Source organism: Balaenoptera musculus, chromosome 16 (assembly GCF_009873245.2).
Source record: "Balaenoptera musculus isolate JJ_BM4_2016_0621 chromosome 16, mBalMus1.pri.v3, whole genome shotgun sequence".
Classification (NCBI taxonomy): domain Eukaryota; kingdom Metazoa; phylum Chordata; class Mammalia; order Artiodactyla; family Balaenopteridae; genus Balaenoptera; species Balaenoptera musculus.
Window position 1 is genome coordinate 586450 of NC_045800.1, and position 21172 is coordinate 607621.

General features: G+C 51.2%; 1 protein-coding gene across 3 annotated transcripts in view; it reads left to right on the forward strand.

Moving 5' to 3' along the window:
- Positions 1-312: 312 nt before the first annotated feature.
- Positions 313-21172, forward strand: part of CFAP46 (cilia and flagella associated protein 46) — an 85293-nt gene continuing 64433 nt past the window's right edge. For 2 of the 3 annotated variants that reach the window (XM_036829325.1, XM_036829326.1), the window contains exons 1-11: positions 313-395; positions 899-1023; positions 1178-1309; positions 1954-2018; positions 3558-3722; positions 4590-4713; positions 5182-5276; positions 6733-6843; positions 9934-10033; positions 15882-15980; positions 17857-18047. In XM_036829325.1, coding sequence (XP_036685220.1) covers positions 347-395; positions 899-1023; positions 1178-1309; positions 1954-2018; positions 3558-3722; positions 4590-4713; positions 5182-5276; positions 6733-6843; positions 9934-10033; positions 15882-15980; positions 17857-18047 — 1256 coding nt within the window. In that variant the 5' untranslated portion in view covers positions 313-346. Of the gene's footprint in view, positions 396-898; positions 1024-1177; positions 1310-1953; positions 2019-3557; positions 3723-4589; positions 4714-5181; positions 5277-6732; positions 6844-9933; positions 10034-15881; positions 15981-17856; positions 18048-21172 lie in introns of those variants that run through there. The other variant, XM_036829327.1, reaches the window with a different exon arrangement.

Genomic DNA, 21172 nt, shown 5'->3' on the forward strand with positions numbered 1-21172 from the left:
GTCAGGGCCCGAACCCTGGGCATCCTGGACCGGCAGGGACCCGGATCGGAACCTGGGGCAGCTGCACTGGGCAGCCCCGCCACGGGGGTGGGCAGGGGCGGGAGGCAGGGGCAGAGCCTGCGGACCCGCCTGCGAGGACGCGACCCGGGTCAGGCGGGCGCCTCGCCCTCACGTCCTCTCCGAGGGGCTGGAGGCGCGTTCACTGCGTGGGCGCCGGAGCGGTTCGCCTCCGGACAATTCTGGCCCCGCCGCCGACCCGTAGGTCCCGCCCTTCTCTGTCGCTAGGCAACCCCTGGGCCGCGGAGAGAAAGCTAACCGACCTTGGGGCACTTCGGACGCCGGCGTCATGGATCCGGTCATAATGCAGGAGCTGGCCCGCGCCGAGAGCCAGCAGGGTGGGTGGGGGGGCGCCGGGACCCGCCCGACCCCGCCCCTGGGGAGACCCCGGGACCCGCCGGACCCCCGCCCCCGGGGAGAACTCGGGACCTGCCGAGACCCTCACTCCTGGGGAGGTTGTCCCCACCCTGTTGACCCCCGCCCTGCCTGATCCAATGACCCCTTGAAGCCAGCCCTTCGAGGATTTGTCTGACTTGGGCAAACTAAGGCGCCTTTTTAAAAGGAAGCCTTTCGTCCTTCCTAACCGTTGCTCAAGGATTATTCACCTCACGCTGCTCCTGAAGCCGGAGCCGCAGAGCTGCTGCGGGGCCCGGAGGACTGAGCTCGGGCATCTCGCTGCTGGGCTCCTTCCCCCGGAGAGGACCGGGCCAGCGCGGGCGCCAGCACGGGGGTGCCTGCCCGACCCCAGCCCCGTCCCGGGCCCTCCTGACCGTCCCCACTGCCGCTTGGTGGTGCAATGGCTGCGTGATGACCAAATCTGCCTCAACTCCTGTCCTGATAGATGCTGCGTCCCTGAAGAGGGCTTATCAGTTGATCAAGTCCGCCAACCTGGGGAAATCAGAGTTTGACCCCACAGAAAGCTTCAGCCCCGACCTGTTTGTTTTGTGTGCAGAACAGGCCCTGAAGGTGATTAATCCCAGGGGTCCTAGGGAGGCGCCTTCAGGGGACCCTGATTTCTTGGTTTGTACTAGAAGCGGGAAGCGGCAGCCCCTGGTGGGTGGTCCACTGGGCCGCCCCCTCTGCGAACCTCTTGTGGGGGGGGGTCTGTGTTCTTGCGCAGATGGGGCAGCCCGAGGTGAGCGAGGACTGTATCCGGATGTACTTCAAGGTGAAGGGGCCGGTCACCCAGTTTCTGGGCCGAGCGCACCTGTGCAGGGCCCAGCTGTGTGCCCCCAAGTCCACCGAAAACATGGTGAGAGGCGATTCCGGGCCCTGTCCCAGCGTCCCCGCCGGCCCTGCGTGCTGGTTCCTCCCGATTTTCTTTATTGTCCTTTTGAATCGTGAAGCCTTGGTGTGTACAACCTTGAGTGTCTTGGCGAGGTGAAGCGCAGCCTTAGCTAGTTGGCCATCCTGAAATGAATATATAATTGTCCTACTGTATTTTTCCCCTGAGGTTGCTTTCATTCTCCTCAAAGTTCCACGGCTTGTACCGCCGCAGTTAAAATTCCCCCGCCTCCAGATGGCGTCAGGCAGACTCACCTTAAAACGGCTTTGTTGGGAGTTGGGTGACCAGATTCATCTTCAGTGAAGTGAGATGCCGCATTTCCCACCTGTGCTTTTCCCTGAGGGGTCTGGCTTGTGTCCTTTTGACCTCTGCCCTTTGTGTCCCCGTGCCTGGTCATGCCTGCAGCACAGGTGGGGCGCAGGGTGGGGTGGACTTCCAGGCTTCCAGGGAGGGGGCGGAGCTCCTGAGAGCTTCTGTGAACTCCCACTGTTCACACCCTGGGGGCCGGGCCCGTCTTCAGAGAGGCTTAATGTTCCGGGGAGTGACGGTGACCGGTGATTGATGTTCCAGTAGCAAATCTGATCTAATTGTGCATTCTTTATGTTGTTTAGGAGGAATTTGAAAATTGCGTGACTCAGTATATGAAGGCAATCAACTTTGCAAAAGGAGAACCAAGGTGAGCAAGGCGGATCGGCCATTTCTAACTGAGTGTGTACAAGGTTTAGAACCAGAGCTTACCAGGTGGTTCTGTCTGTTTGGACGCTGGGGTTTTTGTCTTGTTTTGTTCGTGTTTTACTGCATCTAAGGCTGTGGGCTCACGTCTCTAGCGTTGGAGCTGGACCGCACGCACACTCGACCCTTCAGCTGCATCCTCTTCCCTGTGCAAAGGTCTCTATGACCTGCAGATGCCTTTTGCCTGCTTTCTCTGTGGGAACCTCGCCTTTGACCAGTCCCCAGGCACCTCCCTTTCTGGTCCTCTCTGGGGGGTTGGCATCTGGGCTTCCTCCCTGCCCTGCCCCCACCGGCCTGTGCTCCCCCTGGCAGATCGCCTGGCCCACGGCTTCATGTCTGGAGGGGTGATTCCCCTGAAACTCCAGCACAGTTTTCTACTTAATTACTGCTTAAATATTATTGAAATTGTTAAGTTTGCATACAGACTGGTATTGATACAGCCTGTCTAAACAGGACACAACGTTTAAAGCACATTTAAGCATAAACCCTAGGTTCATTCATCGTTCTCCCAGCGTCTGCTGTGGATGGTCGCCTCTGGCCAGCCCCTGTCGTAGCTGCTGGGGATGCAGGGCCCAGCCCTGCAGACCCTTCCTCAGCGGGACATCTGGATGGCAAGGCCCGGCCTTGAGCCACAGGTTCTAAGGACAGTGGGTGTTTCAGGGGGACCATGCCCTGGAGCCCTGGAGCCCAAGCTGTGGGCACCCTTGGGGAGGGGCCTGGTCAGTGCTGCACTCCAGGGGTCTTGGGGGGACGTGCAGACTGCCTGGGGGGGACCAGGAACCTCGGGGGCTGGTGGATGAGGGGTCTGAGTAGCCCCACGAAGGAGCAGGCAGCCTTGTCTTCCTGCTGGGCCTGGTCCTCCCTCCTCTGGGGCACAGCGGTCATCGGAAGCACCCGTCCATCAGCCAACCAGCACCGTCAGGTACCTGGGTCCTGCAAGGCAGAGGTGGCCCCTCCAGAGAGGCGCCTGGGTTCCCTCACTTGGGTTCTTCTGGGGGCTCCTGCAGCCCTCAGGGAAAAGCCCAGCTTCTCAGGGCGCCCTGCTCCCTCCCCAGCGCTCCTCCTCACCCACCGTGCACTTCATCCACGCGCACAGGGACCCCACCCAAGCCGCTTTCCCTGTACTGCTCTCCTGGCTGATTCTTCCAGGCAGCCTTCCTTGATGCCCCCTGCACTTGCCCGTTCTTGTCTATCCCTTGAAAACCGAAGGAGGTCTTCCTCATTGGGTACTTTTATGGGGAGCTGATCACTTTTCAGAATGGCCGAAGGAGTGATGGGATCTCTGGTCTGGACCCAGGAGCCTGTGGCGGGGTCTGAACTGGAGCCACCTACTCGGCTGAGCAGGGCATCTGGCAGCCAGGCCGGGGCGGCTCGGGCAGGGCTGCTGCACCTGCCAGAGACAGAGGCCCTGGGTTCCCTCAGCAAGGGGCTCAGGACGGACTGGCTCTGGGTGAGCCTCACCCACCCTCTTCTTGTGCCCCAGGTATTACTTCCTGGTGTATAACGCGTCGGTCCTCTACTGGCGAATGGCGAGGCCATTTCTCAAGCCTGGGTATCATCACCACCTGATCCCCAGCCTCTCGCAAATCGTGAGCGTGTTGAATGAGACTGAGGAGGAGGACAAGGGCTGGCGGGCAGAGCTGATGCTGTGAGTCGCCAGACGCCCGGCGGACGCTGGCCTTCCCCTCCCCGCTCCTGGTGGCCACATTTCACATCGCAGCCCTGGCAGTGCTCTCTAGTCCGAAGTTAGAGTCAGGTTTTGTGTGTCTTGTCTGCAGATGTTTCTAAACTCTGCAGATGTCATCACGGTGTCCTATCAGACAGGTGTTACCACAGGACAAGTGCTTCTACTCAGAACCCAGGAAGTGGGAGCCTGTGTCATAGTCCTGGCTCATGGTTTTGAAAATAAATAAGTTGTGAATCTAGTAGACATTCTAGCAACATACAGCTTGGCCAGAATGCTCACGCATCCAGGTGGCCCCACTTGGGAAGCTTGCCCCGAGTGCATAACCCCAGGGACAGACAGCCCTGCATGGATGTCAGCAAGTGGTCCCCAGCCGGCCAGGCGGGCTGAAAGGCGCTCGGTGACGCTTTCCTGTATTTGGGTGGCATTGTCTGCGGCCAGTGACTCTGTGGATGCCACTGGGGGTGCCCAGAGGGTCGGCCCTGAAGTTGGAATGCAGAGTGTGCAGGCATTCCTCACCTGCTTTACAGCTATCTGGGGAGGCTGTAACAGAAAATAAGTGAAACTGTGCTCTTTCTGTAAAACACCGTTGTTTGAGTCCTCGGTAATCACAGCGCAAAGTCCCCTTTCCCTTTGCAGGCAGTGGCCGAGCTCTCCAGCCCCGGCCCCAGCCCAGTGAGCCCCATACAGGGCGTGGGGTAAGGAGCTGGCCAATCCCTGCATCTTTCTGAAATTTGTAAAACATAAAAATATAATGACCGGGTTATTAGACGTTTGCAGCAGAAAATGACTTCATCCAGGTTTAATATGGACTATTTTTGTATTATCCAGGGAGCTTCTGGAGTGTTATCTACAAGCTGGAAAACACGAGGAGGCCGCGAAATTTTGTGCCACCGCAGCACCGTTCATCAAGGCTAACGCGCCACAGAAATACCGACAAATATTTGCTCTCATGGTAAGCTGGAATATTCCAAACTGTAGAAAGAAGTCATTTTCTTAAGCCATTGTTCAGGAAACTGTGGATAAAAAACAGCCAAGACCATCCACTGAGCGATACAAAAACATACATACATATGTACGAGCATGAACAGAACAAAACAAAATCTTTTCCTTCGTTATGACTGAATATTTCCTTTTTAACAGCACTGAATTTTTTAAAAAGTTAGCAGAAAATTAGTAATTTAAGTAATTACTGCAACAGTGTGTAAAGAGCGTTCATCACCTATTAATTTTATATATAGGAATCAAATTATATAAGAAAAACTAAACATAAAGCATAATAAATGAGAAAAATGACTGTTAATTACAAAATTTTACTTTTAAAGGAGGAACATTTGTAAAATAATAGCTAAACAAAATATCTGGTCTTTTCCTAATTATTTGCTTAAATCTCTGTTAATATTCTGTTTTCATCTTATAACAGGTCCGACATGAATTAATGGATGAGCTTCAGTTAAAGGAAGAAAAGAGGAGTTCTACTAGCCTGTCTGTCACTTTCCAGATTAATATGCTAAAAGCGTAAGCGCTTTGGGAAGGGGACAGGCACCACATAGTCTGTGTGCCGGGTCGGAGGCACGTGTGCAGGGATGGTGAGGCTGGATGGCGGGCTCGGCCTTGCCTCCCTTTACTGAGAGGCTCCGGGGCGGATGCCAGAGTGAGCGCAGCTCCTCAGCAGTGAGGAGGGTGGCTTTAGAAGAGAGGGACAGCAGCCATGTCAGATGCTTCAGTTGGCCCTGCCAAAGGAAGCTTGAGACTTGACCATGAGCTTGAACAAAAAGAGAGTAGTTGTGGGTGAAACCCTCATGGGACTGGGTGAGAGTGCACGGGAGAGATTGTACCCAGGTTGAGACCTGCTGTGGTGGCGAGAGGGAAATAGGATGGTAGAGAATCTTGTGTGAGAGTGAGGAGATCCCAGCATGTGTGAGTGAGGAGATCCCGGTGCGTGTGAGTGAGGAGGTCCCAGTGTGTGAGTGAGATCTTGGTGTGTGAGTGAGGAGATCCCGGTATGTGTGAGGAGATCCCAGTGTGTTAGTGAGGAGGTCCCAGTGTGTGTGAGTGAGGAGATCCCAGTGTGTTAGTGAGGAGGTCCCAGTGTGTGTGAGTGAGGAGATCCCAGCATGTGTGAGTGAGGAGATCCCGGTGTCTGTGAGTGAAGGGAACCCGGGGTGTGAGGAGATCCCAGTGTGTGTTAGCGAGGAGATACCAGTATGTGTGAGGAGATCCTGGGGTGTGTGAGGAGATCCGGTGTGTGTGAGTGAGGAGATCCCGGTATGTGTGAGGAGATCCCAGTGTGTTAGTGAGGAGATCCCAGTGTGTTAGTGAGGATATCCCGGTGTGAGAGTGAGGAGGTCCCAGTGTGAGAGTGAGGAGATGCCAGTGTGTGAGTGAGGAGGTCCCAGTGTGTGAGTGAGGAGATCCCAGTGTGTTAGTGAGGAGATCCCAGTGTGTTAGTGAGGAGATCCCGGTGTGAGAGTGAGGAGATCCCGGTGTGAGAGTGAGGAGATCCCGGTGTGTGAGTGAGGAGATCCCCGGTGTGAGAGTGAGGAGATCCCGGTGTGAGAGTGAGGAGATCCCAGTGTGAGAGTGAGGAGATGCCAGTGTGTGAGTGGGGAGGACAGCTGTCCAGAGGAGGCAGGTGCTGGTCTGGGTTGGATCTGGGAAGATGGGAAGTGCCAAGCCTCCCTTCCGGTGGGCTCTTGGTGTGGGACTCGTTCTGGGTGCAGGGCCTGTGCACGGCGTCCTCGGAGTCCGTTCTTAGTGATGGAGGAAGATAGAGCCTGGGCTGGCAGTGAGGGAGGAGGGGCGTGAGAGGTCATCAGGAGAACGGAGGCAAGGAAGGAGGAGGTGTCACCTTCGGCCTTCTGTTCAGTGAGGGCACAAGTTCATAGACTTCAGATTTTTTTAGGATAATTTAAAGAAATCTGACAGGATCTTTTGGTTGTTTAATATTTGATTAAATTGATCTACATTCTAGAAAACTGGATAAAAATGATTTATCTGAAGATATCAACAGAATTCTGAAGGATACCTATAAATGTTTAAGTTATTACAATCACCAGCACTTTCCTTCGATCAGAGAGGAAAAGTAAGTGTTTATGTTCTTCCAGTTTCACATCTATGTACAGCATTTTGTAACTATAGGAAAATGTGGAAAAAAAAAAACATAACCATAATTACCCAAGCAAGTATCAACCATTGTGGAGGTTTTAGTGTATTTCTGTCTAGTCTTTTTTGTCCTGAGGTTTGTACTGTTTGGCAGCACTTGGGTTATGAAACTTCACATCATACTTTTTTAAAGTCAAATTCGACTTCTAATCACAAACACTTTTCAAGTCTTACACCTTCTGAGCAGACGCCTAGCGGTTCGGCAGCGGAAGCACAGACCTCTCGCTGAGTGTCTCAGGTGTTAGTTCTCTGCTCCCTGAGTCCTGGGAGCGCTTCTCAGAGTTCAGTCCTGGATCGGATTCCTGGGAACTGGTAGTTGAGCCAGAGGCTGAAAGAAAGGTCTGGAATGTAATCCCAGTTCAGCTCTTTCATCAGGTTCTCTGAGTTGTTCTAACTCAGAGCAGGTCCAGCTCGTCCCGTCCCTGGGCACAGCCTCCCTCAGGGGCCCCAGGAGGTTCCAGAGGGGGGACCCTGGGGACAGAGGGGACCGCATGACACCAGGACAGCTGCCCCGCCGCCTGGGACGGCACTGACTCCACTGCAGGTCCGCTGCCTGCTGGCGAAGTGGAACTTTCTTTCATATATTTATGGACATTTTTTTTCTCTCGTTAATTTTCCAATGATTTCTTTTGCCCAGTTTTTAAAAAGGAGGTTGTAAATCATTTTACTAAGGACTTGCAAAAGCTTTTTCTGTTTCAAAATTTGAGCCCTCCAATTCCAGTATAATTATCAATTGTGTCAGTATGTTTACCTTTTAGGTCTTTTTTAAAACAATTTTTGATGTACAGATATGTTTTTATTTTATTTATTTATTTATTTTTGGCTGCATTGGGTCTTTGTTGCTGTGCGTGGGCTTCTCATTGCGGTGGCTTCTCTTGTCGCGGAGCCTGGGCTCTAGGCGCGCGGGCTTCATTCAGTAGTTGTGGCGCACGGGCTTAGTTGCTCCGCGACATGTGGGATCTTCCGGGACCAGAGCTTGAACCCGTGTCCCCTGCATTGGCAGGCAGGTTCCTAACCACTGCGCCACCAGGCAAGTCCCCAGGTGTGTTTTATTTAAGATAAGAATAATTTGAGCTGACGTTCATCCCCCACTATCCTGGACCAGGCTCCATTTAGACCGTCAGGGAGTCCCCACGCTCCTGGCCCAGCAGCCCGGTCGGTGGGCGCTGACCCGGCTCCCCCAGGAGCCCCGGCATGTGGCCCGCACGGAGCCAGCTGCGCCCCTGCTCCTGACCCCGGGCCTCTGTGCCTACGCCCACCACACGGCCCTCTCTCCTCCCCGCCCGTGGGTCTGTGGCTTCGCTGTTGCCAGTTTACTGTGTTGTGGCTCAGAGGCCGGCTGAGTGGCTTGTGATGCAGCTTCCCGAGTGCTCAGCCCAGTTGCTGCTCCCAGGCCTGGAAGGGGCGTGTCCCCTGCTGCCCAGGGTCACGGGCTCAGCCGCTTGGAGATGCTGTCTGTGGGGTCAGGTCCTTCCTCAGCCCCGAGGCTCCAGCCGTCTGTGAGGGGCCCCTGGGCTTCTGTATCTGGAATTCTGGGTAGAAATAAAAGTTCTGTGAGTTTAAGACCAAAACAGGACTGAAAATCAGTGATGGCTCCCTTTGTGGGTTCTCCCTTCTTCCCTGCACAACAGACCCAGGCGGCCGGAGCTCGGGGAGGCCAGAGGGGCTGTCGTTCTGGAGGCCCCGCCAGGGCCCTTGGAGGTCCGGGCTGCACGGGTCGGGACGGAGGGCAGGGACCTGCACCGCCCCCAGTGAAGGGAGAAGGGAGGGTGCCTATTACAGCGGACAAGCTGCTTGCTTCCGGGGTGAGTCGGGAGGCAGAGATACTGGACAATATTCTCCTGGCTGAGAAGTGTCTTTGAGACTGAAAAACGAAGCAGCAGCTCCATAAAGTGCAGTTAGGAAGTTCATCGAGGGGACTGACACACAGGCAGGAACGGTCTGCGGACGACAATCCAGGGGCATCGCAGCTGTGCTCCGAGCCACCAAAAGGGGCACAGGGGACTTAAAGGGGCCAGAGCTAAAAATGGCACCTGGCTACCAAGTGGGACCGAGGGTTTACCTCCCCTGGGGGTCCCGTGACCACTGGCAGCACAGGGCACTCTTCAGTTTTCATGTCAGGTGAAGGCAAGCGTTAGTGTTGCCGGGGCTCCTCTGGCGGGGACGCGTTCCTTGTGAGTGGGCGGAAGCTGGGTCGCGGTCACTAGAGGGGGGCGGGGGTGGGGCTGCGGGCCTGAGAGGAGCTGACAAAGTGCAGTCCGTGTGGTCCGGCCACACTCAGATTGTGACACCTGCCTCGGAAAGAGCAGGGAGGTGTTGGCTTATCCCCAAGGGAGGCTGGCATGTCTGGGGACGCTGCTGGTGGCCACTGTTGCTGGTGACCAGGGGTGCTGCTAAACACTCCACCGTGTGCAGGACGGGTCCCCACCCAGCAGAGAATTGCCTCATCAAGACGTGATGGTGTCAGGCTGAGAAGCCTGGCCCATCTCCCACCAGAACCACTGCCTTGATTCCTGCAGTTTTATATTAAGTCTTAAAATCAGGCAGTTTAGTCCTCTGACTTTGTTCTTTTTCAGAGTTGCTTAGGATAGCCTAGGTCCTTTGCATTTCCATACACAGTTTAGCATCAACTTGCTGATTTCCACAAAGACCCCCATTGGCGATTGGTGACTGTGAATGCTCTGGTCACGGGATAGGAAGAGCCGGCCCCGAGGAAATGCGTGTCTGTCTCTTGTCACCCCTGCCCCCCACCAAGGGCTCAAGTGGTGATGCCCAGGGCTCACAGCCCCTCATCAGGCTGCACCTGCACCTGTCCTGAGGCAGTGGAAGTCCCTCCACATCCTGCGTCAGGGCCAGAGGGGGCTGGGCTTAGGGACCCTCACCATGATTTCTCTTCTCTTCCATTTTATTCCTGCCTCCCCTGAGTGACAGCTGAAGGCTTATTCTACCCACAGGTGGGTGTTTCTTGTTGCCTCCTATTGACCCGATGCTGTTTTGTTTCTGTTTCCAGAATTCTTTTGCTTTTTGAATTAGCTCATCTTTCTCTGATCTTGAAGTGTGGGGAGATCGCCTCTGACTGCCTCTCAGACTTGAAGAAGATGGACAGCAAAGTAGGTGGTCAGGGGCTGGGGGCACCACCCCCGCTCGCTGGGACCTGGGCATGAGAGGCAAACAAAAAAACAAAACAAACGGAAAGGATTCAAAAGCCCCTCACCAGGAGGGCCTAAATTGTTGTGTTGGTAAATTTCCTTTCAGTCTTTTTTAAGTGCAATTCATACAGTTTGAGATGATGTGATTTTTGCAGTTTTGCATCAATAATATCATTAATGATAAATGGATCAATTTTGTCAGAGAATATAACAATTGTACATGTATATGCATCCAACATCGGAGCACCTAAATATATTAAGCAAATACTAACAAATCTGAAAGCAGAAATAGACAGCAATGCAACAATAGTAGGAATCTTTAATACCCCACTTTCAACATGGATAGATCATCCAGACAGAAGATCAATAAGTATGTATTGGGCTTGAACTACACTTTAGACAAAATGAGCCTAATAGACATGTGTAGAACATTCCATTCAATGGAGGAAAATACACATTCTTCTCAAGCACACATGGAACATTCTCCAGGACAGATCATATATTGGATCAGCGGTACCCAACCTTTTGGGCACCAGGGACCAGTTTTGAGGAAGACAGTTCTTCCACGGACGGTGGGTGGGGGTTGTTCAGGCGGTAATGCGAGCGCTGGGGAGCGGCAGGTGACGCTTTGCTCGCTCGCCCGCCGCTCACCTCCAGCTGTGCGGCCTGGTTCCTAACAGGCTGTGGACTGGTACCAGTCCACAGACCGAGGGTTGGGGGCCCCTGTGTTAGATCATAAAACAAGTCTCAACAAGTTTAAGATGATTTTCTGACCACAATGGTGTGAAACCAGAAAGCAGCAACAGGAGGAAAGCTAGAAATTCACAAAAGTGTGAAAATTAAACAACATACTCCTGAACAAAGAAGAAATCAAAAGGGAAAAAAAGATTTAGAAACATAGGACAATGGAAACAAAACATACCAAAACTTATAGAATATAGCAAAAGCAGTCCTAAGAGGGAAGTTCATAGCCAAAAACACCTACAATAAGAAAAAAGAAAGATTTCAAATAAATGACCTATATTTATACCTCAAGGAACAAAAAAAAAAAAAAAACCAAAAGAACAGAACAAAGCCCAAAGTTAGCAGAAGGAAGGAAATAACAAAGATCAGAGCAAAAAACAAATGAAATAGAGACCAGAAAACAAATAGAAAAGATCATTGAAACTAACTGGTTTTTTGAAAAAATAAACAAAATTGACAAACAGCTAGACTAGGAAAAAAAGAGAAGACTCAGAATCAGAAATGAAAGAGGAGACATTACAACTGATAACACAGAAATACAAAGGATCATAGAGACTACCATGAACAATTATATGCCAGGAAGATGGGTAACCTATAAGAAATGGATAAATTCCCAGAAGCATACAACCTACCAAGACTGAATCATGGAGAAATAGAAAATCTGAATAGACCAATGAGTAAGGAGATTGTATCAGTAATCAAAAAATCTCCCAACACGGACAAGATGACTTCACTGGTGAATTCTACCAAATATTTGAAGAAGAATTAATGCTAATCCTTCAAAAATTCTTCCAAAAAATTGAAGAGAAAGGAACACTCCCCAATTCAGTTCACAGGGTGAGCATTACCCTGATACCAAACCAGACGAAGACACTATAAGAAAAGAAAATTACAGGCCAATATCACAGATGAACACAGATGCAAAAATCCTCAACAAATACTAGCAAATTGAATTCAGCAGAACATTGTATAGATCAAACACCATGATCAGAGAGATTTATCCTGAGGTTGAAAGGATGGTTTAACGTAGGCAAATCAATAAATGCGATATATCACGTTAACAGAATGAAGGGTAAATATACGATCATCTTAATAGATGCAGGAAAAGCATTTGACAAAATTCAACATCCTGTCATGATAAAAACTCTCAACAAATTGGGTATAGAAGGAATGTACCTCCACATAACACAGACCACATATGACAAGCCCGCAGCTAACATTATATTCAATGGTGAAAGACTAAAAGCTTTTCTTCTAATATCAAGAATAAAACAAGGTTGCCCACTCTTGCCACTTCTGTGCAACATAGTACTGGAAGTTCTAGCCACAACAGTCAGACAAGAAAAAGAAAAGTCATCCAAATCAGAAAGGAAGAAGTAAATGTGTCCCTGTTTGCATTTGGCATAACCTGTTTATACAGAGGAAACTCTAAAGACCCCACCAAAAGCCATTAGAACTAACGAGCAAATTCAGTTAAGTTGCAGGATTCAAAATCATCATCCAAAAATCGGTTACGTTTCTGTTCACTAAAAATGAGCTATCAGAGAAATTACAAAAACAATTCCATTTACAATAGCATCAAAAACAGTAAAATACTTAAGAATACATTTAACCAAAGAATTGAAAGACTTGTGCACTGAAAACTAGAAGACATTGATGAAAGAAATTGAAGAAGACACGAAGAATGGAAAGATATCCCATGTTCTTGGATTGCAAGAATGAAAATTGTTAAAATGTGTATACTACCCAAAATCACCAACAGATTCAATGCAATCCTTATCACAATTCCAATGACATTTCTCAAGAAATAGAAAAAAAAATTGTATGGAACCACAGAAGAGCCAAAGCACTCTTGAGAAAGAAGAACAAAACTGGAGGCATCACACTTCCTTATTTCCAACTATACCACAAAGCCATAGTAATCAAAACATACGGTACTGGTACGAAAATAGACACATAGACCAATGGAACAGAATTGAGAGCCCAGAAAAAAGGCCACACACATAATGTCAACTAATCTTTGACAAGGGCAACAAGAAAACACCACAGGGAAAGGACACCATTAAATAAACAGTGCTGGGAAAACTGAATGGCCACATACAGATGAATGAAATTGGACCCCTACCTTTTCACCACTCACAAAAATTAAATGGATTACAGACTTTAAGACCTGAAATCATAAAACTCCTATATGAATACATAGGGCAAAAACTTATTGACATTGGTCTGGGCAATGATTTTTTTGAATATGACAACAAAAGCAAAAGTAAACAAGTCGGACTACATCAAACTAGAAAGTGTCTGCACAGCAAAGGAAACAACACAATGAAAAGGCAACCTATGGCATAGGAGAAAAAATTTGCAAACCATGTATCTGATAAGGGTTTAATATCTAAAATATGTAGGGAACTCATACATCAGTAGGAAATTATCATCATCCAATGGGAAACAATGGGCTAAGGACCTGAATAGACATTTTTCCAAAGAAGATACTCAAATCGTACATGAAAAGGTGCTCAACATCATCAGGGAGATAAAATCAAAACCTCAGTGAGTATCACCCCACACCTGTTAGAATGGCTGTTATCAAAAAGACGAGATAACAAGTGTTGGTGAGGATGTGGAGAAAAGGGAACCCTTGTGTTCTGTTGTTGGGAATGTAAATTGATACAGCTATTATGGAAAACAGTAGGGAAGTTCTTTAAAAAATTAAAAGTAGAACTACCATATGATCTAGCAATCCCACTTCTGTGTGTATGTCCAAAGGAAATGAAATCAGGATCTCAAAGAGATACCTACACCCCCATGTTCACTGCAGCATTATTCACAAAAGCAAGATGTGGAAACAACCTAAGTGTCTGTTGATGGATAAAGAAAATTGTGTGTGTGTGTGTAATGCAGTGTTATTCAGCCATGAGAAAGGACATCCTGCCATTTGTGACTGTGGATGAATATGGAGAGCATTACGCTCAGTGAAAGAAGCCAGACAGAGAAACAGAATAGCATGGTGGTTGCCAGGGCCTGGGGGTGCAGGAAGTGGGGAGGTGCTGATCAAAGGGGACAAACTTTCAGCTTTAAGATGAAAACGTTTTGAGGATCTAATATACAGTGTGGTGACTATAGTTCATAATTCTGTAGAGTATACTTGAAATTTGGTAAGAAAGATCTTAAGCATTCTCACCAAAAAGAAAACAAAACAACAATGAGGTGAGGTGATGGATGAATTAATTCATTTGATTATGGGAATCATTCCACAATGTATACGCTTTTACACTTTATACATTTACTCTTTAAATATATACAATTTTATTTGTCAGTTATACCTAAATTAAAATTTTTACATAAAATAAAGCAGAGTAGACTTTTCAGAAAAAAAGATTAGCAAACTTTCGAAGGTATAGTAATGCAAACTATCCAAAATGAAACAGAAAGGAGAAACACTAAGGAGGATATAGAGAACATCAGTGAGCTTGGGACGACTGCAAGCAGACTAATGTGTATGTAATCGGAGTCCCTGAAGAATAGAGAAAGGAGGGAACAGAAAAAAATATTTTAAGAAATAACGGCTCAAAATTCTAAATTTAATCATCTGTAAAGCGCAGGAAATTATGTCCTGAGGAACAGAGAGAAGAATGACAGCAGACTTTCTGTAGGAAATAATACAAGCCAAAAGACATAAGATCAACATCCTTAAAATATTAAAATAAAATTAAAAAAACTATCAACCTAAAAAATCTACACTCAGAGAAAATATCTTTGAAAATCAGAGGCAAAATAAGTATTTATTAAAATATACAAAATCTGAAAGAGCCTGACTTACACTACAAGAAATTTTAAAGGACTTTTTCAAGCAGAAGGAAAATGATGCCAGGTCGAAATCTGGATCCACACAAATAGTGAAGAGGACCAGCAAGGGGAGCCACATGCGTCACACAGAGACTGAAAAATATGTAAATCTCTTGAAAAGATAATTGGCTATTTAAGTCAAAGATAATAACATGGATCAAAAGACTCAATATTGTTAAGATGTCAGTTTTCTCCAGATTGAACTGTACATTCAATGCGATTCAAAGTCCCGGTGGGAGTGTTTCAAAAATTGACAAACTGAGTATAAAATTTACATGGAAATGCAAAGGATCTAGAATAGCTAAAAGCAACTTTGAAAAAGCAGAACAATGTCAGAAGACGAGCATGACCTGGTAGAAAGGCACCGTGGTTAAGACAGGGTGGCCTTGACATGGAGACTCACAGAGACTGAGGGACAGGACAGCGTCCAGAAAGAGACCCGCAAACTCGGGGCCTCCAACTTGGATGAGGTGCAGAGGCTTCTGGTGGGTGACAGAGCATCTTGTCCCCAAATGGTACCGGACAAGGAAACAACCACACGCGAGAAAGTGAGCGTCGGCCTGCGCTTCATACCGTGGACAGAAATTAACTCAAAACGCATCATAAACCAAAACGTGAGAGTTAAAATGATAAAACTTCTGGGAAAAACGTTAAGAGGAAAAAAACAAGAGGAAACTTTGTGAGCTGTTATCTCACAAGCACACACCTAGTAGATGGCTAGACTGGAGGTTGACCGTCCCAGATGGCCAGGAGTGGGATGGGAAATGGCAACCCCTTGGGAAAACAGTTGAGCAGTTTGTAAAAGTTAAGTGTGCCCCAGCCACCCACCCAGCAAATCCCAGGCCCCTGCTGCCCCGCCGCCTCCAGCAGGACGCCCCGTCCAAACCTGGCAGGGATTCAACGAAAGAAATTGCTGGCCAAATTTCATAACAGAGCGTTTGTCTGAAGTTGGTGTAGTTATTTAAAAGTTCTGTGTCCAGTGAAATTAACTATCAAAGGTGAAAAACAATTTTTTTTCTAGCTTTCTCATTTAAATCTTTGCATCTTTTGGAAACATTTTAAGTTTTTCTTATATATATTTGTATTATCTAGTTTTTATTTGTTGAATTTCTACCTAGTACACGAATTGTATTTTTAAATGGTCTTTGAAGTTAATGAATGTGCATGATCGCGTTCGTTAAGACTCTCCATCTTACACAACAACTCCTGTGCCCCGCAGGATCCTGGGAAGCTAATTGAAATCGAATGCCTGGAGTATGAATTGGAAGCTGTAAGACTTGCAAATAAAATTAAAATCTACACCCGAGAGGCTGTAGAGGTAAGTCCTCGATTAGGAGCCGCAGCAGATGCTGAACTGTTGTGCAGGTTCCCTGGACCCTGTGACTTGACTGGTGCCGGGTTTGGGGGGGAGACCTGACAGGCGCGGGCCAGCCCCCTGTGCCCTGGTTTCCCACCCGCGACTGTGGCCTCGCTGGCAGGAGCTCCAGGGGCCTGGGTGGCCCTCAGCTGCCGAGGCCGGCTGCCGTCCTCCTCCGCGGCACGGAGCTGGGTCCCCCACGGCTCCCAGGGCCACCTTGGCCTGGCGGACGTCTGGGTTCATGCAGCCCATTCTCTGGGCCGGGGGCTGGGGTGAGACCGTCCTCTGGCCAAGCCCTCCTGCGGCCCGTGTGGAGTGGCCCACCCCAGCACACTGATAACGCTTGCCATTGGTGAACGCTGAGTCCCCATGAGAGCCCTTTGCCATCCTGACTCAGGTCCAGGAAGGCAGACATTGCCCTGGCTCTAGTGCGGGGCTGCCGCTGGGCAGCCAGGTGCTGCCCAGACCTGGGTTTTTCCTCGCTGGGCTTGGGAAACAGAGGGGCTCCAGTGAAGTGGTGAGGTCATCACAGGGGCTGGGGGAGGGGGGACCCTGGGAGGGGGGAGGGCAGGTCCAGAGGACCCCCATGAGCGTTCCTCCCTCCCTCGCTGCCCCCTTTGGAAACCCCTGACTTGTCTAGAATATTCCACTGGTACTTAGTGAGGAGGCAGCTGTCTCTCTGAGGAGTTGGCGTGCGGCAGCCTGGTGAACACGGTGGCAAAGTGACAGACCACGTGAGCTCAGCGTCCTGTGTAATGCAGTCAGAGCTGGTCCAGCAGCCACCGCCAGAAGAGGAGTCCAGCGGTCATTTACGTTCTTTAATAAGAATCCTGCAGCTGAAAAAAGGGAACCAAAATACACTGAAGCAGGATGATGGCGTCTGGCCTTTCTTTGGGGCCCAGGTGTCCGCCCCCTGGCTCAGCTCCTGGAACCCTCTCTGGAGCCCTGGAGCTGGGCTGTCCTGCCCCACGTCCCCGCCTGGCCCGGGGGGAGCGGGAGAGGCAGCGTCGGCGCTGTGAGCTCTGCCAGAGGACGAGCCGCTGGGCCGGGGCTCCGCCAGTTCGAGGCCACCTGGGGCATGTGCGTGTTCCCTTTGGCCTTGCCCAGGTGCCTGCCCCTGCCGGCGTTGACCTTCTCGAGGGAGGTCGTGGGCTACCTGTGGACCGCGTGCTGCTGCTGGCAGGTGGTGGCGCTGGGACTGCAGGGCTGTGTCCCTCTGCCTTTGTCGGCCTCGGACCTCGGGCCAAGGGCCTTTCAGTGGCACCAGTTCATGAGGCTTTGATGGACCCATCTTGGCAGCCAGGAGGCACCGGGTCTGAACCCCAAGCCTGCGCTGGTCCTTGTGGCCTGGAAGCAGCACGAGGGGAGGCCCCCAGGTGCCAGAAGCCAGGGCCCACGGACATGGCTGAGCTTGGGAGCCCGGACAGCCCTGGTGGGCGCTGAGGGTGGCGTGGAGCTGGTGAGGCCCCTTGCACAGGCTGAGGCCGGCCAGCGCCTGTCTGCTGGGCAGGGCGTGTGGGGCACAGACTGCAGGAGCTGTTCACTGGGTAGTGGACGTAACTGGGCGTGGGCGCCATAAATATACAGGGCCAGGAGATCAGCAGCCTCGCCCAGATGGGCTCACAGAGGAGAGACACACCCAGAGGGCGCAGAGCCCGTTCTAAGCCGGGCCCTTCTAGAAAAAATCACGCAGGCCATTTCCACTGACAGACTCAGACTGTGGGCCCGGGCCCCACCTGTGGCCTCCTGGGCTCAGGGTCGGCCGGGGCTGCCCTGGCTCGCCCTGTGGTGCGCGTTGGCCCCCAGCCTCACACATGGGCCACTGTCCTTTGTGCAGACCCAGCTGAATATAGTACGGAGACTGGACACGGTGCTCCAGCGAGCTGTGCGCCTGGGCGACCCGCGGGTCATCCACGTGGTGTGCGCCACGCAGTGGGACACATGCCTCCCGCTGCTGCAGCACGACCTGCGGCACCATCTGCGGAAGTCGCTGACCGCCATCGCGGAGGTCCTGGAGAAGGTGGACAGGTGGCGGCCCTGGGCTGTCCCCCCGGGGGGGGACAAGCGGGCGGGAGACCCTTGGGGTAAGGACGACGTCCGACTCATTTTCCCAAAAAGTGGGCCGGAAGGGCAGCAGGACTCCACGGCTCCCCGCAGAAGTGCCGGCTCGAGAGGCCGCAGCCCGTGGGGGAGGTGCGTCTGGAGTGCGGGGGGCAGAGCCTTGTGGGGGGAGGCTGGGGGCACCCAGGCGGCGCCCATCTGAGGTCGAGAGGGTCCTGGGCTGTGTGGCAGGGGGATGGCAGGGCACGGGCCTGTGGGCACAGGCCGCAGGAGGGAAGGTGGGGTGGGCGGTGAGTCGGTGAGGGCCCCCAGGCTGGGGGTCGCAGCCCATGGGGATGCGTGCAGATGGTCCCCAGCAGACAAGGGGGCTGGAGGCGGGGACTTGGTGTGGTGGGCAGAGAAGAGGTGTGGAGGGTCACCCAGGAGGGGGGTGCAGCCTCAGGGAGGGGCAGTGGGGAGAGCTGCCCTGCCCCGTCTGCTCCTGTGATTAATTAAGGTTGGGTTTCGTCACCTACTTGAGCCCTCGGAGCAGGGGTCTCGGCAGGCGAGCCAGGGGCCTGGTTGTCAGCCTGAGGGTGGGCAAGGGGGGTCCCCAGGCTCTCCAGTACGGTTCATTTCCTGCCGGCACCTGGGGGTCTTGGCTGTGAAGGGTTGCATCTCTCTTCAAATCTGGGATTTTTACCCATTTTAAAAGTAGTTTCTCCTTCTGGAATCCCATGGGGATGTATGACGGGCTCCTAGCCCAGCTCCTGACCCTCCCCCCACCCCCAGCGAACCTTCCACACTCATGGCCCCACCCCCCATGTGTGACACGCTGAATTCTGACAGATTTCCTCCAGGCCATTAGTACTCTTTTATTTTACAAATTCTCTAATTTTCCTTCCTTTCTTTAGCCTATATTTTAAAATTTTAATGATTATTCCTTCCAAAATATCCTTTTAGTTTATTTTCATATTTGCCTGATTTTTAAAAATAATGTCTTCCAGTTGCCCTCTTTTTCTCTGACAGTTCTTTTTCTGATTAACTTTATTGAGATACAATTGCACACAATAGAGTACACACATTGTTAATGTCCCTTTGCTGTGTTGTTTTTTTAATCATGGGTGGGTGTTGAGTGCTGTCTAATGTTTCTTCTGCATCTATTAAAAGGTCTGTGACTTTTCTCTTTTGTTCTTTAATGTGGTGAATTATGCCGATTGAATTTTGAGTGGTGAACCAACCTTGCATTCTCTGCATGGTCCTGACACGTCAGCGTGTTGTTAAAGATTTTTACGTGTAGGTTCATGAGGACGTTGGCCTGTGATTTTCTTCTTTTGTAATGTCTTTGTCAGGTTTTGACATCAAGGTCATGCTGAATTTATTAAATGAATTGGGAAGGTGGGAAGGATTCTTTCTCCTTTGCTTTCTGAAGGAGTTTGTGCAATATTGGTGTTTTCTTCCTTAAATGTTTGATAGAATCCAGTGAAACCACCTGGGCCCGTCTGAAGCGTTTCTTTTTCCATCCTTTCAATTCTCATCCTCTGTGGATCTTTCAATTTAAAGTGTAGAGCACAGCTTTTAAAAGCATGTAGTCTGCTGTTGGTCTCACTTCTTTCTGTCTAGTATGATAATCTCTGCCTTTTAACTGGAGTGTTGTCCCGCCTCCCGGGACCCCAGACTTGTGCTGCCCAGACCCAGTGCTGTGTTTGGTCCAGCTTTACAGTGGCTACTCATGGCAGAGACTTAATCACAGTTGGAAGCAGAAGGAACTCTGAAAATTACTCATTTCTAAGTCCTTTTCATCTGGTCCCATTCATCCTGTTTTGGCAGGGATGGAGTCTCTCATTCGAATCTGCTGTGCTTACTCACCATCGTCTCCGTGGCTTCCTTGAGCCAGTGGTTTACCAGGTTGTTCCTGATACTGGCTGTTCTGCTGTGTAGACCTCTCCGCCTGGCAGGTTGTTCCTGATGCTGGCTGTTCCGCTGTGTAGACCTCTCTGCCTGGCAGGTTGTTCCTGACCAGGGCTCTTCCACTGTGTAGACCTCTCTGTCTGGCAGGTTGTTGTTCCTGATGCTGGCTGTTCTGCTGTGTAGACCTCTCTGCCTGGCAGGTTGTTCCTGACCAGGGCTGTGCCTCTGTGTAGACCTCTCTGTGTGGCGTCGGCTTGCCTCAGCTCGCTCCTCGGGTGGTCCAGCCCTGGATGAGTCTCACATTATGGATTCAAGGTCAGGCTGCCCAGAGCACACAGTTCGGTGCTGGTCCAGCTCCCATTTTGTGGGCCTCCTCTTCCCCTGCCTCAAGAAAGAAGGAAGTGACCCTTTACTGGCTGCTGCCCAGACTTCCAGGCAGAGTCTGTGGAACCTGGTTCCCTGATGGGAGCGCAGACCTCACGCTTGGCATCAACCAGGTGCCCTCTCCTGCCCGCCACTCCTGCCCCCCGAGCAGCGGAGTGCCAGCCTCCAGGTGCTGTGGGCACTGCATCCTCTTCCCTGAGGTCACAGGCCTAGCGTGTGACGCTCATGCCTTGTCGTGGCTGAGGGTTGGCTCGTGGGTCCCCTAGAACTTTAATTCGACCAAATTTGTTGGCTTCTCTGATGCTCGCATCCAGGGTGGAGGCGTGGCGCGGGGCTCTGCGTGCTGCGGATGAAAGGCTTGGAGGAGACTGTATTACCATCTTAGACAGGCCGTCTCCAGCCCCGCCCAGCCCAGGAGCCTCCAGCAGAGGCACCAGCAGGGGCAAACGCCAGGCAGGGCCCTCGGGTCCACGGGAGGCGTTCTGAGCAGGGGTGTGTGTGCTTCGGCCGACGAGACGGAGAGAACTCAGAGCAGGGCCGAGAGCGCCCATCCCCTGAGGCGAAGCCTGGGCTTCGGTTGTACTAAATTCACTTGCTTGGCCACGCCAAGAGCCTCCCGGGGTGCTGGACGAGATGCAGCGTCAGGCGCCCCGTGTTTGCTGAGCCCGCCACCTGGCTTTCGTGTCACAGCTGGTCTCTGTAGCGTGGAGCCCGGCTGGGCCCAGCCGCTGCTCCTCGGCCCTGGCGCACCAGCGGGCTCTGGGGTCTCCTGTGGTCTGCAGGGACCTCCTCTTGGTCCTCCGTGGGTCCCTGGGGGA